Here is an 18,912-nt window from a genome sequence, read left to right as displayed (position 1 = left end):
ATGGACCAGTCAGAGACCAATGGCCTTGTCTAGCCCCCAAATGTGAATGAAGCCAATCAGATTCTCTCTCACAAAAAGATGAGCCTGAACATACAGAGTGAATAACAGATGCTGTAGTGAGGACTGAAGCAGTAAAACACAAAGAGAACGGGGCCACAACACATTGAATCAATTCTAAGAGGGGCATGGAAGCCTGAAGTTAGGAGAAGCAGAAATTATGAGAAAACAGAAGCAGTGAGGGGCCAAGAGGCATTGACACACTGGAAAACATGTCAGCCAGTACCTATGTCCAAAGAATATAGCTAGGTCACAATAAAGGCAGAGCAATATCCACCCTTATACTCCCTTAAAATATCCCCACTGTCCCCAACCACACACAGACATGCCCATTATTTAAGCCAACTTGAGTTCATATCCCTTCCTTGCAATCAAAAAAGCTCAAAGCAAATAATCAGATGACAGAAACCAACTAAACCCAAGAAAAGCACAGCAACACTAGAAAAAGCAAACTACACACTCGATTAATGAAGCCTTAGTAACTGCCTTAAAATAGCACTGACTACTGTTAGGTCTCAGAAATGATTCTGAAAGATGGATGAAGCACTAGTTTATGGATAGCGTACTGACGGTTGCAAAACTACGCAAACTACTGAGTGATGAGAAGCATTAACGGCATCAGAGGAGAAAGCACTCACTCTGACCTCTCAACAAGACTCTTCCAGCTGCTCAAAGAGTTCAGTTAATGGACTTCAATAAGGAAAAGAAGGTCCTTCAGTAAGAGAATCACCAGTAATTCAATTTCCCCCAGAGTGTGGTCAAATCATGAAAATAACTTTACACCATGATCATGGTTAAACAACTGATTTCAAGTTTCTTTGGCTTTCAGATTTAACATGCCAGAACTTACTTAAAAGCTAATTCTACTACCTCTATGTCTTCACAACTACTGTTTCAAGTTTTCTCCTACACAATGATATCAAAGGAATAAGAAGATGATGACAATTACAATAACACACATTAAAACGGAAACACATTACAAAGTCTTTCCAAGATCATTCTTCTCAGAGCTACACCTCGTACAACCTTCAGTGCCAAACAAGGGCCATGCCAAAGGGAAAAACATCCTTATTTACAAGAAATAATATGATGTCTGGGACTTGCTTTAAAATAGCTGAACAACAAAAAAAAAGGTATGTGTGGAGAAAAACAGCTAACAAGAAAAGAGAAAGGTGAAGATTGTTGAAGCTGAATGATAAGCATATTGGTGTTCCCAGAACTATTTCTATTTTGTCTGTGTTAAATTAAAAGTATTTTTTAAAGCGGAAGGAAGGAAGTGCCCCTAGTAATGAAAGCAACAGGAAGAAAATAGAAAAAGAATTGTATTAGAAATGGGGTGATAAAAACATCATCTGACATCTACTTACAATAGCCAAGGCGGGAGGTCCTGTTAGGGCGCCACAGAAAAGAAATCAGACTAGTACCCATGAGGATGCAGGTTCAATCCCAGGCCTTACTCAGTGGGTTAAGGATTCAGCCTTGCCAAGAGCTGTGGTGTAGGTGGAAGATGCGGCTTGGATCCCAAATGGCTGTGGCTGTGGTGTAGGTAGAAGATGTGGCTTGGATCCCACATGGCTGTGGCTGTGGTGTAGGTGGGCAGCTGTAGCTCCAATTTGACCCCTAGCCTGGGAACTTCCACATGCTGCGAGGGTGGCCCTAAAAAAGCAAAAAAAAAAAAAAAATTAGCCAAGGCATGGAAACAACCTAAATGCCCATTGACAGATGAATGGATAAAGATGTGGTATATATGTATAAAACTGAATATCACTCGGCCATAAAAAAGACAAAATAATGCCATTTGTAGGGACATGCAGAGACCTAGAGATTATCATAATAAGTGAAATAAGTCAGAAAGAGAAAGACATATACCGAATTATACCACTTATATGTGGAATCTAAACTATGACACAAATAAACTTATCTACCAAAGAGAAACAGGCTCACAGACATAGAAAACAGACTTGTGGTTGCCAAGGGGGAGGAGGGTGGTAGAGAGATGGACTGGAAATTTGGGATGAGAAGATGCAAACTATTATATGCAGAATGGATAAACAGCAAGGTACTACTATATTGAACAGGGCAACTTTTTTTTTTTTTTTTTTTTGTCTTTTTGCCTTTTCTAGGGCCACACCCATGGCATATGGAGGTTCCCAGGCTATGGGTCCAATCAGAGCTGTAGCTGCCGGACTTCACCAGAGCCACAGCAATGCAGGATCCAAGCCGTGTCTGCAACCTACACCACAGCTCACGACAACGCTGGATCCTTAACCCACTGAGCAAGGCCAGGGATCAAACCCGCAACCTCATGGTTCCTAGTCAGATTTGTTAGCCACTGAGCCACGATGGGAACTCCTTTATTTAACTATTTTAAAGTAAGTCCCACACATCATATTATTTCTTATAAAAAGGAAGTTTTTCCTTATTGGCATATATATATATGCATGTATGTATACATATATAATATATTACATAAATATATAATATATATTATATATATAAAACCCACTAGCTGACAAATGTGCTGACTATCCATGTGGTGGGCCCTGTGTTAAGAGCTTGGTGTGGACTACTGCCTATGAGTCTCACACAACCTGATGATGTAGGTACTATCATGATCCCCATCACAGGTAGGGGTCCAGGCTTAGAAAGAGAAACTGCTCATTAGATACCTGGTAAGCAGCTGAGGAGAGAACAAAAACGCCGCCATTGAGCTCCGGAACTGAACCATACTCAGTATTTCTATCTACCCGGAAACTGACATTCTGAAAGTTTAAAGAAAGCAAATTCATATTAGATACAGTGGTCCCCTATTCTATGCACTCCTGACCTGCTCTCACTATGACTTCTTGCATAATGGGTTGTGATGTTACACAGTGAGGCTTAGGCCAGGCTCCTATCTCCCCATTCCCGCATGTCTAACCCAGGAAACCTCCTGGCTTTCCAAGGGTCCCTCTATTTGACAGCACTAACCCCACTATTTACATTAGTCACACAAATGGCATGAGCTCATAAATACAGTTCAGGAAATGAATCAGGCATTGTCTAAATTAAATCAGCAAGGGACAGAATAAGATATTTCAGGAACCTGAAAAGAATGCAAATACCAGTAACCAGTAACCAGCCATTCCCTCAGATCCCCAAAGTTTCCATCATCTTAGGTCTCAGCAATGTCCCAGTGGTAAGTATGGAAGAAGCTAATAAAAAAATTATGGTCTACATTAAAAAAAAGTAAAGCACTAACAGATCGATAAATTTATTTTAAGCATAGCTTTTCTTAACATTGTTTTGTTTATTCTGTCTTATGAGAATTCCATCTTTCGTTAACTTACAGTATTCTGATGCTATGTCATACTTACATAGGCCTGCCCAACTTTCTCACTTCTTCCTCTGCAGTTCAAAAAGAAATATTATTTACATAAGTATAGATCAACTCAAATGTGCTTATTTTCTCCTGCCCTCTCCCAAAAGCCTATTTGGAGCATTCTGCACTCACTGTGAGGAGTTTTAAGAAAAACAATTTGATACTTCACTTTTCATGAATTGTAAGTTTTTCAAGTGCTAGTAAAAATGAAAAGTGTGAATACATGTGCTTTCTGCATCTTCATTCCACTTACTGATACTGATGTTTACTCAAATAAAAGAAAAACTTGCTTCTGTTTTTTCCCCCAAATATACTCACAATCATATGTGAATTCCTTGGGCAAAAAAGGTTAAATATACCCTTTGGTGGAGCCAAAACAATGTATTTATAACTTCATAATCAGCTAATATTTGAAAATTACACCAGTTGGAATGTAATGAATAACTGTGGAATATTGGTTAATTTTTAGAATAATGGCCAAGTATTATACAATAACCAAGTATTTGCATAGTGCTACACTGATACCTAACAAATATCATTTCTAGTTTTGTTTAAATATTAACTAAGATTTTACCATAAATAGTCTTGAAATAAGATAAACTAATTTCGGAGAGGAATTTATACTGTGATTAGCTTAACAGAATCATTAGTCCTGAAAAATAAAACTCCCCAAATTGTACACAGACTGGATTTAAGACACGTCTTGAAATGTTAACAATACAAATAAAAATCTATAAAACTCCAACATGAATAACTGAATAACAAATGTTTAATATTCAATGATACAAGATAAACTCAATAAACATATACACAACATACACACACATATCCCTTATAGGACCAATGCATAGGAATAAAAACATAAAATTATTTTAAAATTGTGAAAATTAGGATTTCAGACCTCAGTAAATCCATATTGTTTGTCAGTCTGTCTTATTTAATCAAAAAATATTCTTTTTTTTTTTTTGTCTTTTTTTTTTTTGTCCAAGCCACGTCTGCGACCTACACCACAGCTCACGGCAACGCCAGATCGTTAACCCACTGAGCAAGGGCAGGGACCGAACCCGCGACCTCATGGTTCCTAGTCGGATTCATTAACCACTGCACCACAACGGGAACTCCTCTTTTTTTTTTTTTTTTTTTTTTAGGGCCATACCTGTGGCATATGGAAGTTCCCAGGCTAGGGGTTCAAATCAGAGCTACAGCTGCTGGCCTATACCACAGCCACAGCAATGCAGGACTGAGTTGTGTCTGCAACCTACAGCACTGCTCATGCCAACGCCAGATCCTTAACCCACTGAGTGAGGCCAGGGATCGAACCTACAACCTTATGGTTCCTAGTCAGATTCGTTTCTGCTGTACCAGAACAGGAACTCCTCCAAAAATATTCTTAAATACAACTTTCTGTCCCACAAAATTAAAATTATATGGATTACACTATATATGGTATAATTAATTACACTATAGCATGCATGTTTATTAAAAAATATGGCCAAAGTTAACTTAAAAATATAATGTGGGAGTTCCCATCATGGTGCAGGGGAAACAATCCAACTAGGAACCATGAGGTGGTGGGTTCGATCCCTGGCCTCGCTCAGTAGATTAAGGATCCAGCATTGCAGTGAGCTGTGGTATAGGTTGCAGACTTGGCTCGGATCTGGCATTGCTATGGCTGTGGTGTAGGCCGGAGACTACAGCCAAAAAGCAAAAAAAAAAAAAAAATATATATATATATATATACACACACATATATATATATATAATGTGTGTTAAACAAAGGTCAATATCAACAATCGTTTTAGCAAACTATTAACATTTGCTTGCTAAAACCTAAAACGTTTGGTTATCACACATGCTTTAGGACTTATCACCCAATTGAAAGGAAAATATCTCTTTTTTTCAATTCCTGAAAGAAGGAAAAAACTTTTGTATCACACTACAAATATTTTCCACCATTTAATACTGCATTTAGCTCTCACTGATTAAATCCCATGGAAAAATACCATCACAATAAAAATTCATTTTATGTATATCTGTCACATCAAACATGGGTTTTCTCTATGTTTATTCCAATTTGCCCTTTACTTGTGTTCAAAAAGCAAAGATTGAAAAGAAAATACAGAGTTGGTTATTAAACTTCAATTAAAAAACCCAAACTAGAGTGAAAACACAATCTACACTTCCCCCCCCAACAAATATTTCAGGGCTTGTGTGCAGCTCTGCCTAATTCGATAAAACGATTACAATCCTCTGCTTGTGGTCAAGTTAGGAAAGCTAAAATGACTGGTTAGAAATGAGGTAGGTGACAGGGGAAATCACACAACCTTTTAATCTCTTCAAAATTAAATCGCTATATTTAATTCAGCGCAAACATGACAAGTATCTACTACTTTAAACTGCCAGAAGTAAAGAGATATTTTCCCCCCAAACAACTGAATAGAACACTGAACACTGCCAAGAAAATGAGAATAAAGATGGCTTTGTTCCTATATGTCTTGCTGCTAGCAGGCAAGACAGATGCAACCACTTAGATCAGACTAACTGGGATATATACTGTCATTTTAAGAGCAAATATTTTTAAAGATCCCCGACTGAAGTCAACCAATGAAGGCCATGTAAAACTGTTTAAACATAAATCCCATTTTTTTTCTTTGAAAATGTAATGGTTTGCAATTATATTTCTCAAGAATCTAAACTATCTTTAATCGGTTTTTAAGGGAAAATAAGAATAAACAAAAACCTCCTACCACCCCAACCTCCCATTCCACCCAGATTTGAAATTTCTGGATGCTCAGTAGATTTGTCTATTTATTTATTTATTTATTTATTTTGGGGCATGGAGAAGTTCCCAGGCATGGGATCGAACCCAGCTGCAGCTGTAACTAGAGCCACTGCGCCAGATCTTTAACCCGCTGAGCCAGGAGGGAACTAACTTCTCAGTGGATTTAAATAGTCTAACAAGGCACTCTTCAAGACTGATTATTTGGTCTTCATACTTGGAGTTGGACTTTGATCATCTCCCCAGAACCCTTTAAGCCTCAGTGTTAACATAGGTAAAAATGAAAAAAAAAAAAGCAACACTACCAATCTCTAAGAGCTAAAGTGAGAATCAAACTACATTACATAATAGAAGACACTAAACTTGGCACATACAAGGCACTTACTAATAAGCAAATTCCCTTCCCCCTTAAACACCTTCACATGGAATGAAAGGTAAGTTTTTCGTTTTCCATAAACAGAGCTTTTTTAGAAAGTACCGCCAGCACACATTTTGGAGGAAAGGAACACCACAATATTTTCCATAACTGAATGTATTTTGATTATATTACCATAACTATTCATAAGAAGATGCCACATAGAACTATTGATAAGATCTCCCAAGGACTTATCAAAGTGGAATCTTGGGACACTATTTAGAAAATGGAGCAATGCAACTATTCCTTCAACCTACCCATATGTGGAAAGTGAAAAACACCTTTCTTTTTCTCCTTAACTGGAAACAGTTTAAGATAAAATGATGAAAGGAAGGAAGGAAAGAAAGAAGGAAAGGAAGGAATGGAGGGAGGAAGGGAGGAAGGGAGGGAGGGAGGGAGGAAGGGAAGGAAGGAAGAAAGGAAAGAAAGAAAAAAAACCTTAATTTTCTTTTGCCAACTAGCTTACTTTGAATTATTATTTAGAAGAAGCAAATCAATGAGTGTTTTCTTTTTATAACTTATCACAACTAATTAGAATTTTTCAGTTATTTGAAGAAGTAGATTTTAAACTGGCAAGAATGATTGGTGGCATTTTATAGCAAGAAAAGGCACTTTCTAGCAACTGTCACTGACATTACAATGACTCCCTCCAGTGTGAACACGAATGTCTTGTGTCACGCAATGACGTTTCCATAGTTTTGCACATCTGCTGACCTGATTGATCACAGGTCCACTTCAAACACCTGCCTGCCCTTAGCCACTCAGATGCAGGCTTCATTACAGGGACTGATGATTTAAATCTTGTGAAATTGTTTTTCACATCTTGTATGTAGCAGAAAGCTCACACTATCCGTGATAACCTTAGAAATAGATGTATAATGACAACTTAGAAATCATCTTAGCCAAATTTTCACATATTTAAGAACAGACTACATTAACAGAAAAAACAGGAAAACAGTTAAGAGATTTGCCTAAGAAGACACAGAAGAAATGTGGTGGAGGAAACCCATGCTGTTTCAAGCCCTTAAATTAACCTTCAACTACGTTTATGGGGATGATGGAGACATTTGCGTAAAGAGATCCAAAGCCTACGTGGAGAAGCAGACCTTGGTATGGTCCTTGCTCAGCACCTCACATCTGCCCTTTACCTTGCCAATTTCACAGGTGCACTATTTTTAAGTGCCTGGGATGAAGTGAAAGGCACCCTGCAAGACAAATTAACTACATAAACTGTGTAGGTTAAAGGTCAACTGTTGCTTCTTGTCTCTTTATAGTTTCTTCTTAATTCTTCAAACATACCCAGACAGTGTTGCAAAAAATATCAACCTGCTACACCAACCCAAGTCATAGAAGTGGTGTCTAACACAAGACAAATTCTGACAGGTTTCCCAGTCCAACTCTTAATCTATTTTGGAATGCTTGCTCCTCTCCATCTAGGTTTTATTACAAACACTAAAGGTTCTAATTTCTAACCTTGTAGAGATGTACAAATGATTGAGAAATACTCATAACTTGTATGATGATAAATAGAAAACAAATTTTCTTCACCATAAGACCTATTTAGGATTCCACTAGAAAGTGGCAGGAGAGTCAAACTCTTTGGAGGTTACATTTCTTTGTAAAAGTATGGTTTAAAGAAAATTGTCCTAAAGATGAGAACCTGGTTATTCGCCAAATAGAAAAATCTTGGAAAAGGGACTGGTAAAAAAATTTTACAAATCAAACAAACAAGCCATGTAAGGTGCAACAAGTAACAACGCCCCACTTCCAGCTCAAAAGAAAAAAAAAAAGTGGTTATCCCTTCATATCAGTATAAATACAGAGAGAAATTTGTATTTAGTAATTAAATCAATGGTGTATCTTCGGAATACTTTAAAGTACACTATTTTATTTTAGACATAATAACACTTTTAAAACTTATTGCTCTCATGGGCCTTAGAACATATGTCTTGAAAAAAAAAGAAAAAGAAAACCTCTCACCAATAAAAAAAGTTAAAAAAAAAATAGATCCTGGAAAAAAATCTGTTTCCTCAAAACCCTTCTCCTGCTCTCAATTTAAACTCTAAAATGCCTGACTTGAAATTTAAATTTATCTTTCCTGTATCTATATCTACAAAATTGGAAATCGGTTTTTCAAATGACATTCAACATGCCCTCAAAAATCAAAGGGCATAGTTTCAAATTTTCAGATTTGTAAGTGTTAAATAGTTTAATCAGTTAGGTCTAAACGATTTACAATGAAGCCAAAGTGACAAAAATTCAAACTTCTGGTAGATCTAGTTTTAACTCCTCTTAATTTTACACGCAATTTTATGAGCCCCCCCAAGGTTATGTACACATCTTATTCAAGATTCCAATGCTACCGCTACCGCCTCCCATAGCCGCAGGGGGTGGGAGGGATGGGAGGGGGAGGGGAGGAGAAAGGGGGAGGGAAAAGGGGGGTGGAAGCTTTACAGTAGAAGCTGTTTGCTGTGACTTGCACGAAAATTAAGGTGTGAAATATTTTTTATGCAATAGCAAAGACAATAAGCTTTCTTTTTTTCAAGGTGGAGATGTAGAAGCAAAGTTAGAACAGTTAGGAACATAAAATGAGTCTGCTTTGAGTTTAATAACCAAATGGTGATTTAAAAAAATAGAAATTTCACATTTGCAGGAATGGGGGGGGCAGTTACTAAATCTGGAGAGTTCCCCCCTCCGAGGGCACACAGAGGAAAAACTAATAAAATTATGATCCAGAATAAAAAGATCACATTCATTTTTGAAGCATTCATTTAAAAGTACACTGAAGTGTTCTTTTAAAATTCCCGCATGTTTACACAAAGCAGGGATGTGGCTACCAAATATTACTCCTGAGGGAAACGGATACACATTTACCTTCATAATTAGACTCAGCAGGCAGAATGTTAGCAAAGTAAACTGACATAAGCCACAAAGACAGATTGAAAGTGACCAATAGCAAGTGCCTGCCTATCCTGGGAACCCGCTTGTTCCCTGCGAAGACAGCAATCAAACGTCTGCAGGCAAAGACATCTACACGCAACCAGCCGAGCAAAGGAGACCAAACTTTTCCAAATAAGTTAGCTCCGTCTTGCCAATCTAAATCCAACAGGTGTCAACACACGTTACCACACTAAATCCTCCCGAACAAGGTGTAGAGAAGCAACGGAAGTTTAGCAATGAAAACGAAATAACTCGACCGCTTTCTGGGTCGCGACAAAATAAAGCCGAATTCCTATTGCAACTGATCTCAAGGAGATAGAGGATAAGGGGGGATGGAGGTGGGGAGGCGTGTGGAGATGTCCTGCCACCGACGCCGAAGAGGAATCTCGGATCGCGGTCGCGGTGTTGGGCCTCGACCTCTGGGGTTAAAAGAACTGGGAACTGCCGCGGCCGGAGGCAGGGAGATGGGGAGGGACGGTGCGTGGTACCTGCTTGTCCAGCGCGTCCCGGGCGCCGCCCGGCCCGGTTCCGGCCCTGGGCGGCGCGAGTGCCCGCTCGCAGCTGCAGCCTTCCAGGAGGTACATGCCGGCCGGGCGGCCGCTCTGCTCGCCCTCAAAGTAGAACAGCACATTCTGGTAGAGGGCGAACCACTTTTCGTGCCAGCGGCTCGCCTCGGCTGCCTTCTTGCTCAGGAAACCGCGCTTGGTGCCCTCTTTGCGGGCCAGAAAGGCCAGGTACAGGGCGTGCCCCTCATTGTAACGCACGCTCTTCTGCATGGTGAGGGCGCGGGAGCTCACCCCTGCCTCGCGGCCATCTCCCGCCGGCTTGTCCGAGGGCGCGCCCGCTCCGCTCCCGACGGCCAAGGGCGCCCCCTTTCCTGACGCAGCGCACAGGGCAGCCCGTCGGCCTCCGGAGAGCGGCGGCGAGCGGGTCCGAGGAGCACCGGGCTGCGGCTGGGGCGCGTTCTCTGCCCCGACCACCGCCCTCCCCGCCGAGCAAAGCCCCTACAGTCCCCGACGCCCGCGTGGAGAGTGGCCCAGAGAAGGCGCCCGGCCCGCCGCTGCTTCGCCCAAAGTTGCGGAAGCCCGAGCCCCCGCGGTGGGCTGGAGAGACGCGACGCGCTGCAGCTTGAGGAAGACTGTCCTCGGGCAACTGGCTCCAGGAGACAGAAGGTAAAACGTCACGTGGGAGATCAGCTGTAATCGGCTTGGAGACCGATTTAAAGGGCAAAGTCGGCGCGGCTGCAGTGACGGCGGCTCAGCCCGCTCACCCCAGCGCGCGTCCCTCCCTCGGGCGGCTGCCTGTTCTCCCGCCGCGATGGGGCGGTTCGCGCGGAGGTGGAGGCGCGCGGCGACCGCACACACCCGCTCACACGCGTACTTGAGCGCGCGCGCACACACACTCACACATACACACAAACATATATACTCACATACACACAAATGCACACTCACCAGTCGCGCACAGTCCCAACACAAATACTCGCGTTTGCGAAATTACATACTCAACGCTCACATATACAAACAAAAACACACAAATTCACAAACACTGCACACTCCAACACACATAAATACTCAATTCGCACAAATAGAAACATGGAAAACTGCCCACTTTCATACATACAAATACATCCACAATATGCATTCCTATACACAAAAATACAAACCTATATACAAATAACATAGGCAGCTACACACACACACACACACACACTGAAACGCTCACGCATTTACACACTCAGCCAAACACACAATATAGACACATGTACACCACATATTCACATTCATACAGGCATTTACACAAAACTACACGTAAACACACAAACATTTATACTCACACATTCATAAGTAGTCACAAATGATCATATACACATACACACATGAACACATCAATGTACATTCACTCAAAAATACACAAATATATTCATATACATGCACTCACAAACATACAAATACACATTCGCGCAAATTCGCACTTTCATAAACCCCTCACATATACAACACACCCAGCTGCCGTGTCCACACACTCACACTTATCCAGGACTGCATTTCCATGGCAGTGGGTGGAGTTACAGGATGGCTTTGCATAACTGGCAGCCTTGACTTTTCCGCCTGTACTTGCACTGTTGTATTCAAAACTGGAGGTGAAGTTAGTGAGTGCAATTCCCCTGTTCCCAGAAAGGTATCAGATGCTGTTTTTCCCTCTCAATGGCTGTGATTTCTCAGGAGTAAAATGAAAGAAACTAAATTTTAAGCACTGAGTTTTCAACCAGGAAAAGAAAACCAAATAAGGGAGACTTGCTACCCCTGGCAGAATCTATTCCTGGAGGCCCTGCTGTCATAGTTTCACTAGATACCCTTGCTGGAACTGGGATTCATTTGATTAACAAATCTTGCTGGTTCAACCAGAAAACCAAGACCCCTATTATAAAATGTAAGTGGAAAAGAAATGATGTGCCCAGCAGCTGCAAGAAAAAGCTAGTGAACACTCCAGAGAGTGCCAGTGTTTGATTTTGTATACATTTTTTAGTCTCCTTAGTCACTTATCATAAAAACGGTTTGCCATAAAGTGTTAGTTGTTAAAGGTAAAATAATAATAATAATCCTTTTTTGGCCCATGAAGCTGTTACCTGTCTTATGCCACTAGTTGTGTGTTCATTAATTGGTAGCCCAGGGGTTCTGTCTGTTCCATAAGTGCTGTTTTTGCAGAATATTTTAACTGCTTCACTGAGCAGCTGACTGTTCTTTCCATTTCACCTCAAAAAAAAAATCACTGTTAAAAACTATATAATAGGGAAATTTCCATTTGAAATTACAGTAAGAGAACAGTGGCCATTTCTCTTTACATATTTTTAAATATCTAAAGGACAGTGCTATGCTAATTTGAGTTTTACCCAGCTGGGAACTTGCATTGTTCTTTAGAGGAGATACTAGTATGGAGACAGTAAATAAATGTGGACAAGGGTTTGAGCCAGATTCTAGATGCAAAGAAGATGGGCATTGGCCTTGGGAGGCTTTTCATTTCCTTCTCCGTGATCCCAACCCCGTAAGCCAATTGACGGGTATAAATGATGAGCTCCGTTTTTGAACGGAAACCATTAAGCATGTGAATTCAGTACAAAAACAGTTTGGCAATGAGTATTTAGAACTTCTAACCACTTGTGTTTTCTCAGATGTGAAACTTTTTTTTTTTTTTTTAGTCCCCAATAAGCAATGTCTCTGGTGGGGAGGCTAATTTCAGCACTTATTTATTCTTTCTGTCTACTCAGAGTTCCTTTTCACTTGAACCACAAAAAGTACTCTTTTCAGCCTCTGGTCTGTCATCACTTCCTACCATGTGAGGTATTGTGGCTGTCATATGCCTCCTGACAGTGAGAGAAAGGAACTCTGGTTTCTTCCAAAATATTGCTGGTGACTACTATGGGTTTTAATTATGGAAATTCACTGGGAGAACTACTTATTGATCACGTGTTTATATGCTCAACACTATATTTAGATGATGTAGAGGATGCAGAAAAAATGCCTTGCCTCTGCCTCTGGTGTGCTCAGATTAGGATATAACGTTGAGGTACTACTTCTCACCTGATTGTCTGTTTCTCCAAAGCAGGGCTGCAGCACCCAGTGGGAGAGCTTATATGCAATAGGTATACAAGTGACTCATAAATATTTCTTAAATTAATATTTGGACACTGAATTATGAAGGAGAGCACACACATTAGCAAATATTAGATCATTCTTCAAGACTGTAAGAGACAGAAACAATTGAAAATCCTTGGACATCCTAGAGAAGCTATAGCCAGTGGGGTGTCTGCTGGGCATTTGTGGACTTTTAGCTTCCATCATTCCTATGGAGAAACTGCGCTGCTGGAATGGTGCCATGTTGAAACACAAAGAACCAGGAGGTTATGTAAATGAGGACGCTTTTTTCCCCAGCTGATCAAACAGGTTGGCAAAAGGAACTACGTTCCAAGTGGGTGGGAACAAGCTCTTCTCTGGATTCATTGTTTTTTCCTCTTGCATGTCATGGACTCTTTCCTGAAAGGGTCAGTTTAAGGTGATTTTGAAGCACAGTAATGCATGTCTCACTGATAGCAGTGAAAGTGTCCTCGTTGCTTCTTTCTAAGCAAGAGAAAAAAATGAGCAAGGAACAATCATATCTGGAAACCCTAATTACTACTTGTAGAGGGAGAAGATTTCCAGATAATTTGACAAAAAGGAAGGGAGAGGGAGGAAGGGAAGACGGAAAAGAGGGAGGGAGGGAGGGAAGAAAGAGGGAAGGGAAGAAGGAAGGAGAAATTTTATCTGAGTGTCCAAAGTGATCGAGACGTGTATAGAACCTAATCCATAGCTTTTCCAAATCCCTGATTCATGTGTGAGAAGACATTCTAGGAGAGAGCTCTTTGGCAAAATAGTATTCAGAGGTTAGGAGGACAGTAGGCAAGAACAAGAAGCAGCCGCAGGCAGGCAAGTAGGGCCTGGAGAGTGTGGTGTCCCCGAAGCTAGTATTTTAAGAGAGAGTGATCAGCTGTTCCAAATGCTTCTTTGATGTCGAGTTAGATGCTGACTGAGAAACGACCATTGACTTTGGACAATGAGGGGACTGTTGGTGACAGTGACAAACATGGTTTCACTGGAGTGGTAGGACTAAAAAGATTGGAGTGGTTCACGCACAGGTTTTATATATGTATGTGTGTGTGTGTGTATATATGTTTTATATATATATAAAACACAATCTAGGATTCAAATCAAAATATTAGGACAAACCATATCAATCAACTTACCAATATGGACTTGCATGCTCAGCCCTCAGATCATCTCACTCTGAACAGAACCATAGATTTCCCTTATAGATAAAAGCCAGGGTCATTCTGACACAGGTCAGGTCATCAAGTGCCTCAGGACCACATACACCTGGGTGGGAAGCTTCACTGCCACAGGAGAATGTGCTATAGGGAAAGGCAACTGGCTAACCCTTGGCAAGGTCACACAGCTGATAATGATAAGATTGAATCCAGTCTTACCACGGTCACCTGGGGCAACCTGACTGCTTTGGCAAGGAAGCTCTTTATTCTACCATATACCACCAAAGGCTCTGAGCAAATGTTCTTTTTTTTTTTTTTTTTTTTTTTTTTTTTTTTTTTTTTTTTGTCTTTTTTGCCATTCCTTGGGCCCCTCTGGTGGCATATGGAGGTTTCCAGGCTAGGGGTCCAATCGGAGCTGTAGCTGCCGGCCTACACCAGAGCCACAGCAACGTGGGATCCAAGCCGCATCTCAACCTATACCACAGCTCACGGCAACGCTGGATCTTTAACCCACTGAGCAAGGCCAGGGATCGAACCCGAAACCTCATGGTTCCTAGTCGGATTCGTTAACCACTGAGCCACGACAGGAACTCCGCTGAGCAAATTGTCTTCCTGGCTCTGGCCATCATGCTGGATTCAGTTTCTCCTCATGCTGTAGGTGCAGATACAGATGGCAGAGGGCACAGGCTGCATGCCTTTGCTTAGACTGAACCCTGAAAGTTTTGAAACCTTGGGGATAAGAAGTAGAAAAGGGCTGGGAGGAGTTCCTGTCATGGCTCAGAGATTAACAAACTGACTAGCATCCATCAGGACTCAGGTTTGATCCCTGGCCTCACTCAGGGAGTTAAGGGTCTGGCATTGCCAAGAGCTGTGGTGTAGGTCACAGACGCAGCTCAGATCTGGTGTTGCTGTGACTGTGGTGTAGGCCAGCGGCTACAGCTCCGATTGGATCCCTAGCATGGGAACCTCCATATGCCGTGGGTACAGCCCTAAAAAGCTAAAAAAAAAAAAAAAAAAAAGAGAGAGAGAGAGAAAGAAAAAAAAAAGAAAAGGAGTGGAGAGGCTGATTTGAAAACCATAAAACAATTTTCTGTATCTTAGGAGCTGAAGCCTTGGATTCCCCTTTGGTGTAGAAACTGCTCCTTTACAAGAAGCCCTTGAATAGGCTCTTCAGTTCAGAAATATAAGGCACATGCCCTCTCATGAATCTGGGAGAAAACTGTGAAGGGATCTGGATGCATGTGTTTAGGCTCAGATGCTCAGCGTTCTTTTGTAATACATGTTTTTGTGTGCAGAGCTGCTCTGGGAAGAGACTGGCTGGATACAGAAATGAAAACACTACTCTTCTTTGCTGGCATGGAGAGGACTCTATTTCCCAGTCCTTCAGACCACAGAACTGGGTTTTGGCCTAAGGGATGTGGGCCGAGGTAATGGGTACCTCCTTCTAGGTCTGACTAAGATCATCTCTGCTCTCTCTTCTTCTAGGTAAGAGTGAAGACACATATTGAAGTCAACAGGGCCACAAGATGGAAGAAGCCATGGTCCCTGAGTCACTGCATGGCTTCATGCTGCCAGAAGTAGCCCAATCCATGTGAAACTGTGACATAAGAAAAACAGAAACTTTTATTGTATCAAGCATTGAGATACTGGGTTTCTTCTTACAGCTAATGATAATTGCCCTGACTGGTACATTTCACTGAGGATATAAAGTGCATTATACTATAAACTCATCTTTGGACTTTTTAAAAATAGGCTCATTGCAGTATGAATGACTTATAATAAACTGCACATATTCGAAGATTAGTAAATGATGTGTCCACATACTGTATATCCATGAAACCATAACCACAATCAAAATAACAATCATTTCTCTTACCCACAGTTGTCTCCTCGTTTCCCCTCTGAAATCCTTTCCTTTCTACCCCTCCTTCCTCTCCACCCCCATGTTTGCATTTTCTAGAATTTTTATATAAATGGACTTATACAGTATCTAGTCTTTTTTCCAGCATCTTTCACACAGCATGGTGGTATTGAGATTCATCCATTTTGATGAGTTTATCAAGAGTCTGTTCATTTCTGAAGTATTCTGTCATACAGGTGCACCATATTTATTCATCCTGCTGATGGACATTTGTGTTGTCCTTTGGACTATCCCAAGGACACTAAAATTTTTTCCTGTATTTTCTTTCATAAGTTTTATGCTATCAGCTCTTATGTTTAGGTCCATGATCCAAAGGTATGAGGTATGGTAATTAAGGTTTGTATTTTTGCACATGGCTCTCCAACTGTTCCAGCACCATTTGTTGAAAAGATTATTCTTTCCCTGTGGAATTGCCTTGGCATGCTTGTCAAAAATCAATTGACTATACATGTGTGAGTTCCTATTATGTTCCTTTGATATATATCTTTGATACACACACACACACAAATCTACACTGATGTAGTGTACTTCACACTGTCTTGATTATTTTAACTTTCTAAAAAGTCTTAAAAATCAGTAGTTTAAGATTTTTCAAATGGTTCTCCTTCAAAATTGTTGTGGCTATTTTAAGTCTTTCAATTCCATACAAATTTTATTTCTATACACATTTTAGATTCAGCTCACAAATTTCTGCAAAAAAAAATCTTGCTGAGGTTTAGGTTGGGATTCAGTTGAATCTGTAAATCAATTTAGAGAGAACATCTTAATATTGAGCCCTCCAATCCATTAGCATGGTACATCTCCCCATTTTAGGTACTTTTAAATTTCTCTTAGCAGTTTTTTGTAGTTTTCAGTGTATGGGTCTTGCACAGCTTTTGTCTAATTTAGTCTTAAGTATTTCATATTTTTGGATGCAACAGTGTCTTAGTCAACTCAGGCTGTTTTAACAGAATACTACAAACTGGGTGACTTAAAAACAACAGGAAATTTCTCACAGTTCTGGAGGCCAGAAGTCCAAGATCATGGTGCTAACATGGTTGGGTCTAGTGAGAGTCCTCTTCCTGGCTGCAGACAGTGGACTTGTAATGTCCTCATAGTGTATGCTGAGTGAGCTTAGGTCTTTCACTGCCTTATAAGGGCACTGACTCCATTCAGGAAGGCTCCAACCTCATGGCCTAATTACTTTCCAGGGGCCACACCTCCCAGTCACACTGGAGATTAGATGAATTTGGGGGGAGGGGTGTAGACACAAAGAGTCCATAACAAATAGTAAATGGTACGTTTTAATTTATTTTCTGGTTGTTCATTGACAGTATTTGGACATAAAATTTATTTTGACATATGGATCTTGTACCCTATAACCACACTGTATTCATAATAAGTTCTTATAACTTTTTCATAGATTAAAGATTTTCTACTTAATCATGTCATCTGTTATTACTTCTTCCTTTCATATCAGTATGTCTTTTGTTTCTATTTCTTGCCTTTTGCTATGGCTAAGTCCTCTAGAAAAAAATGTTAAATAGAAGTGAGAGTGCATAGCCTTGCTTGCTCCTTATCTCAGAAGGGAAGAATTTGCCAAGTGTGATATTACCTGTAGGTTTTTTATAGATGCCTTTGATCAGGTTGAAGAAGTTCCCAGCTATTCCTGGTTTGTGGAGTGTTTGGTGTTTTGTTTTGTTTTTTAATCAAGATTGGATATTGAATTTTGGCAGATACTTTTTCTTACGTTCATACGGTTTTACTTTTTAACTCATTTAATATGGTGGAGCAATAGTTTATTCTTCAGTGTTAAATAAACCTTACATTCCTAGGACAAAGGTTACTTCATCATCATGTATCACCTACTGTTAATCCCACTTAGTGTATTTTTCATCTCTCATACATTAGATTTTTCATCTTTAAAAGTTTTATTGGGGTGTTCCCATTGTGACTCAGTGGTAATGAACCTGACTGATATGCTTGAGGACTCAGGTTAGATCCCTGGTCTTGCACAGTGGGTTAAGGATCCAGCGCTGCTGTGAGCTGTGGCACAGGTTCCATTGTTGTTGTGGCTGTGGTGTATGCCAGCAGCTGCAGCTCCAATTTGACCCCTAGCCTGGGAATTTCCATATGCTGCTGGTGCAGCCCTAAAAAGAAAAAATAAATAAAGTTTGATTGGGTCTTTTTGTCTTTCATTTTCCTCTTCTTCATGCTCATGCTTTCTTTTACCTTATCAAGAATATGGGATATATTTATAATAGCTGTTTTAATGGCTTTATCCACCAGTTTTGCCATTTTTGTCACTTCTGGGTCTACTCTTATTAACTGCCTTTTCTCTTTCCTATGAGTCATATTTTCCTGAATCTCTGCCCTTTTTTGTTTAGATGCCAAGACACTGTGAGTTTTACCTTTTGCATTCTGCTGTCGTTCTCATTGTGTTTGTTTGTTGTAATATACTCCGTTAAATATTTTCTTCTGGGCTGTGGAACTCAGTTTGGTAACTTGAAAATAGTTTGATTCATAGGAGATTTACTTTTAATCTTTTTTTTTTTTTTTGTCTTTTTAGGGCCTCCTGCAGCATATGGAGGTTTCCATGCTAGGGGTCGAATCGGAGCTGTAGCCGCTGGCCTATGCCACAGCCACAGCAACGCAGAAT

General features: G+C 40.5%; 2 protein-coding genes across 6 annotated transcripts in view; one reads left to right on the top strand and one right to left on the bottom strand.

The window, feature by feature from the left end:
• Positions 1-13,769, bottom strand: part of RASGRF2 (Ras protein specific guanine nucleotide releasing factor 2) — a 268,156-nt gene extending 254,387 nt beyond the window's left edge. Inside the window, exon 1 of one of the 5 annotated variants that reach the window (XM_021084499.1) lies at positions 10,041-13,769. In XM_021084499.1, the coding sequence (XP_020940158.1) occupies positions 10,041-10,328 (288 nt within the window). In that variant the 5' untranslated portion in view covers positions 10,329-13,769. Of the gene's footprint in view, positions 1-2,726; positions 4,424-10,040 lie in introns of those variants that run through there. The other 4 variants (XM_021084503.1, XM_021084500.1, XM_021084501.1 and 1 more) reach the window with 4 other exon arrangements.
• LOC110259412 (skin secretory protein xP2-like) lies at positions 10,326-18,252 on the top strand. The gene is made up of 2 exons (XM_021084504.1): positions 10,326-10,724; positions 15,839-18,252. Exons 1-2 carry the CDS (start codon positions 10,327-10,329, stop codon positions 15,840-15,842), a joined length of 402 nt encoding a protein of 133 aa, XP_020940163.1. The 5' UTR covers position 10,326; the 3' UTR covers positions 15,843-18,252.

The sequence above is a fragment of the Sus scrofa genome, chromosome 2 (genome assembly GCF_000003025.6).
Source record: "Sus scrofa isolate TJ Tabasco breed Duroc chromosome 2, Sscrofa11.1, whole genome shotgun sequence".
Taxonomy (NCBI): Eukaryota; Metazoa; Chordata; class Mammalia; order Artiodactyla; family Suidae; genus Sus; species Sus scrofa.
The sequence above is the reverse complement of the archived record's forward strand: the minus strand, read 5'-3'. Positions and strand labels throughout refer to the sequence as shown.

Bases quoted from the DNA above. Each gene is read 5' to 3' on its own strand.
- LOC110259412 (XM_021084504.1), top strand. From the start codon at position 10,327: ATGGTGAGGGCGCGGGAGCTCACCCCTGCCTCGCGGCCATCTCCCGCC.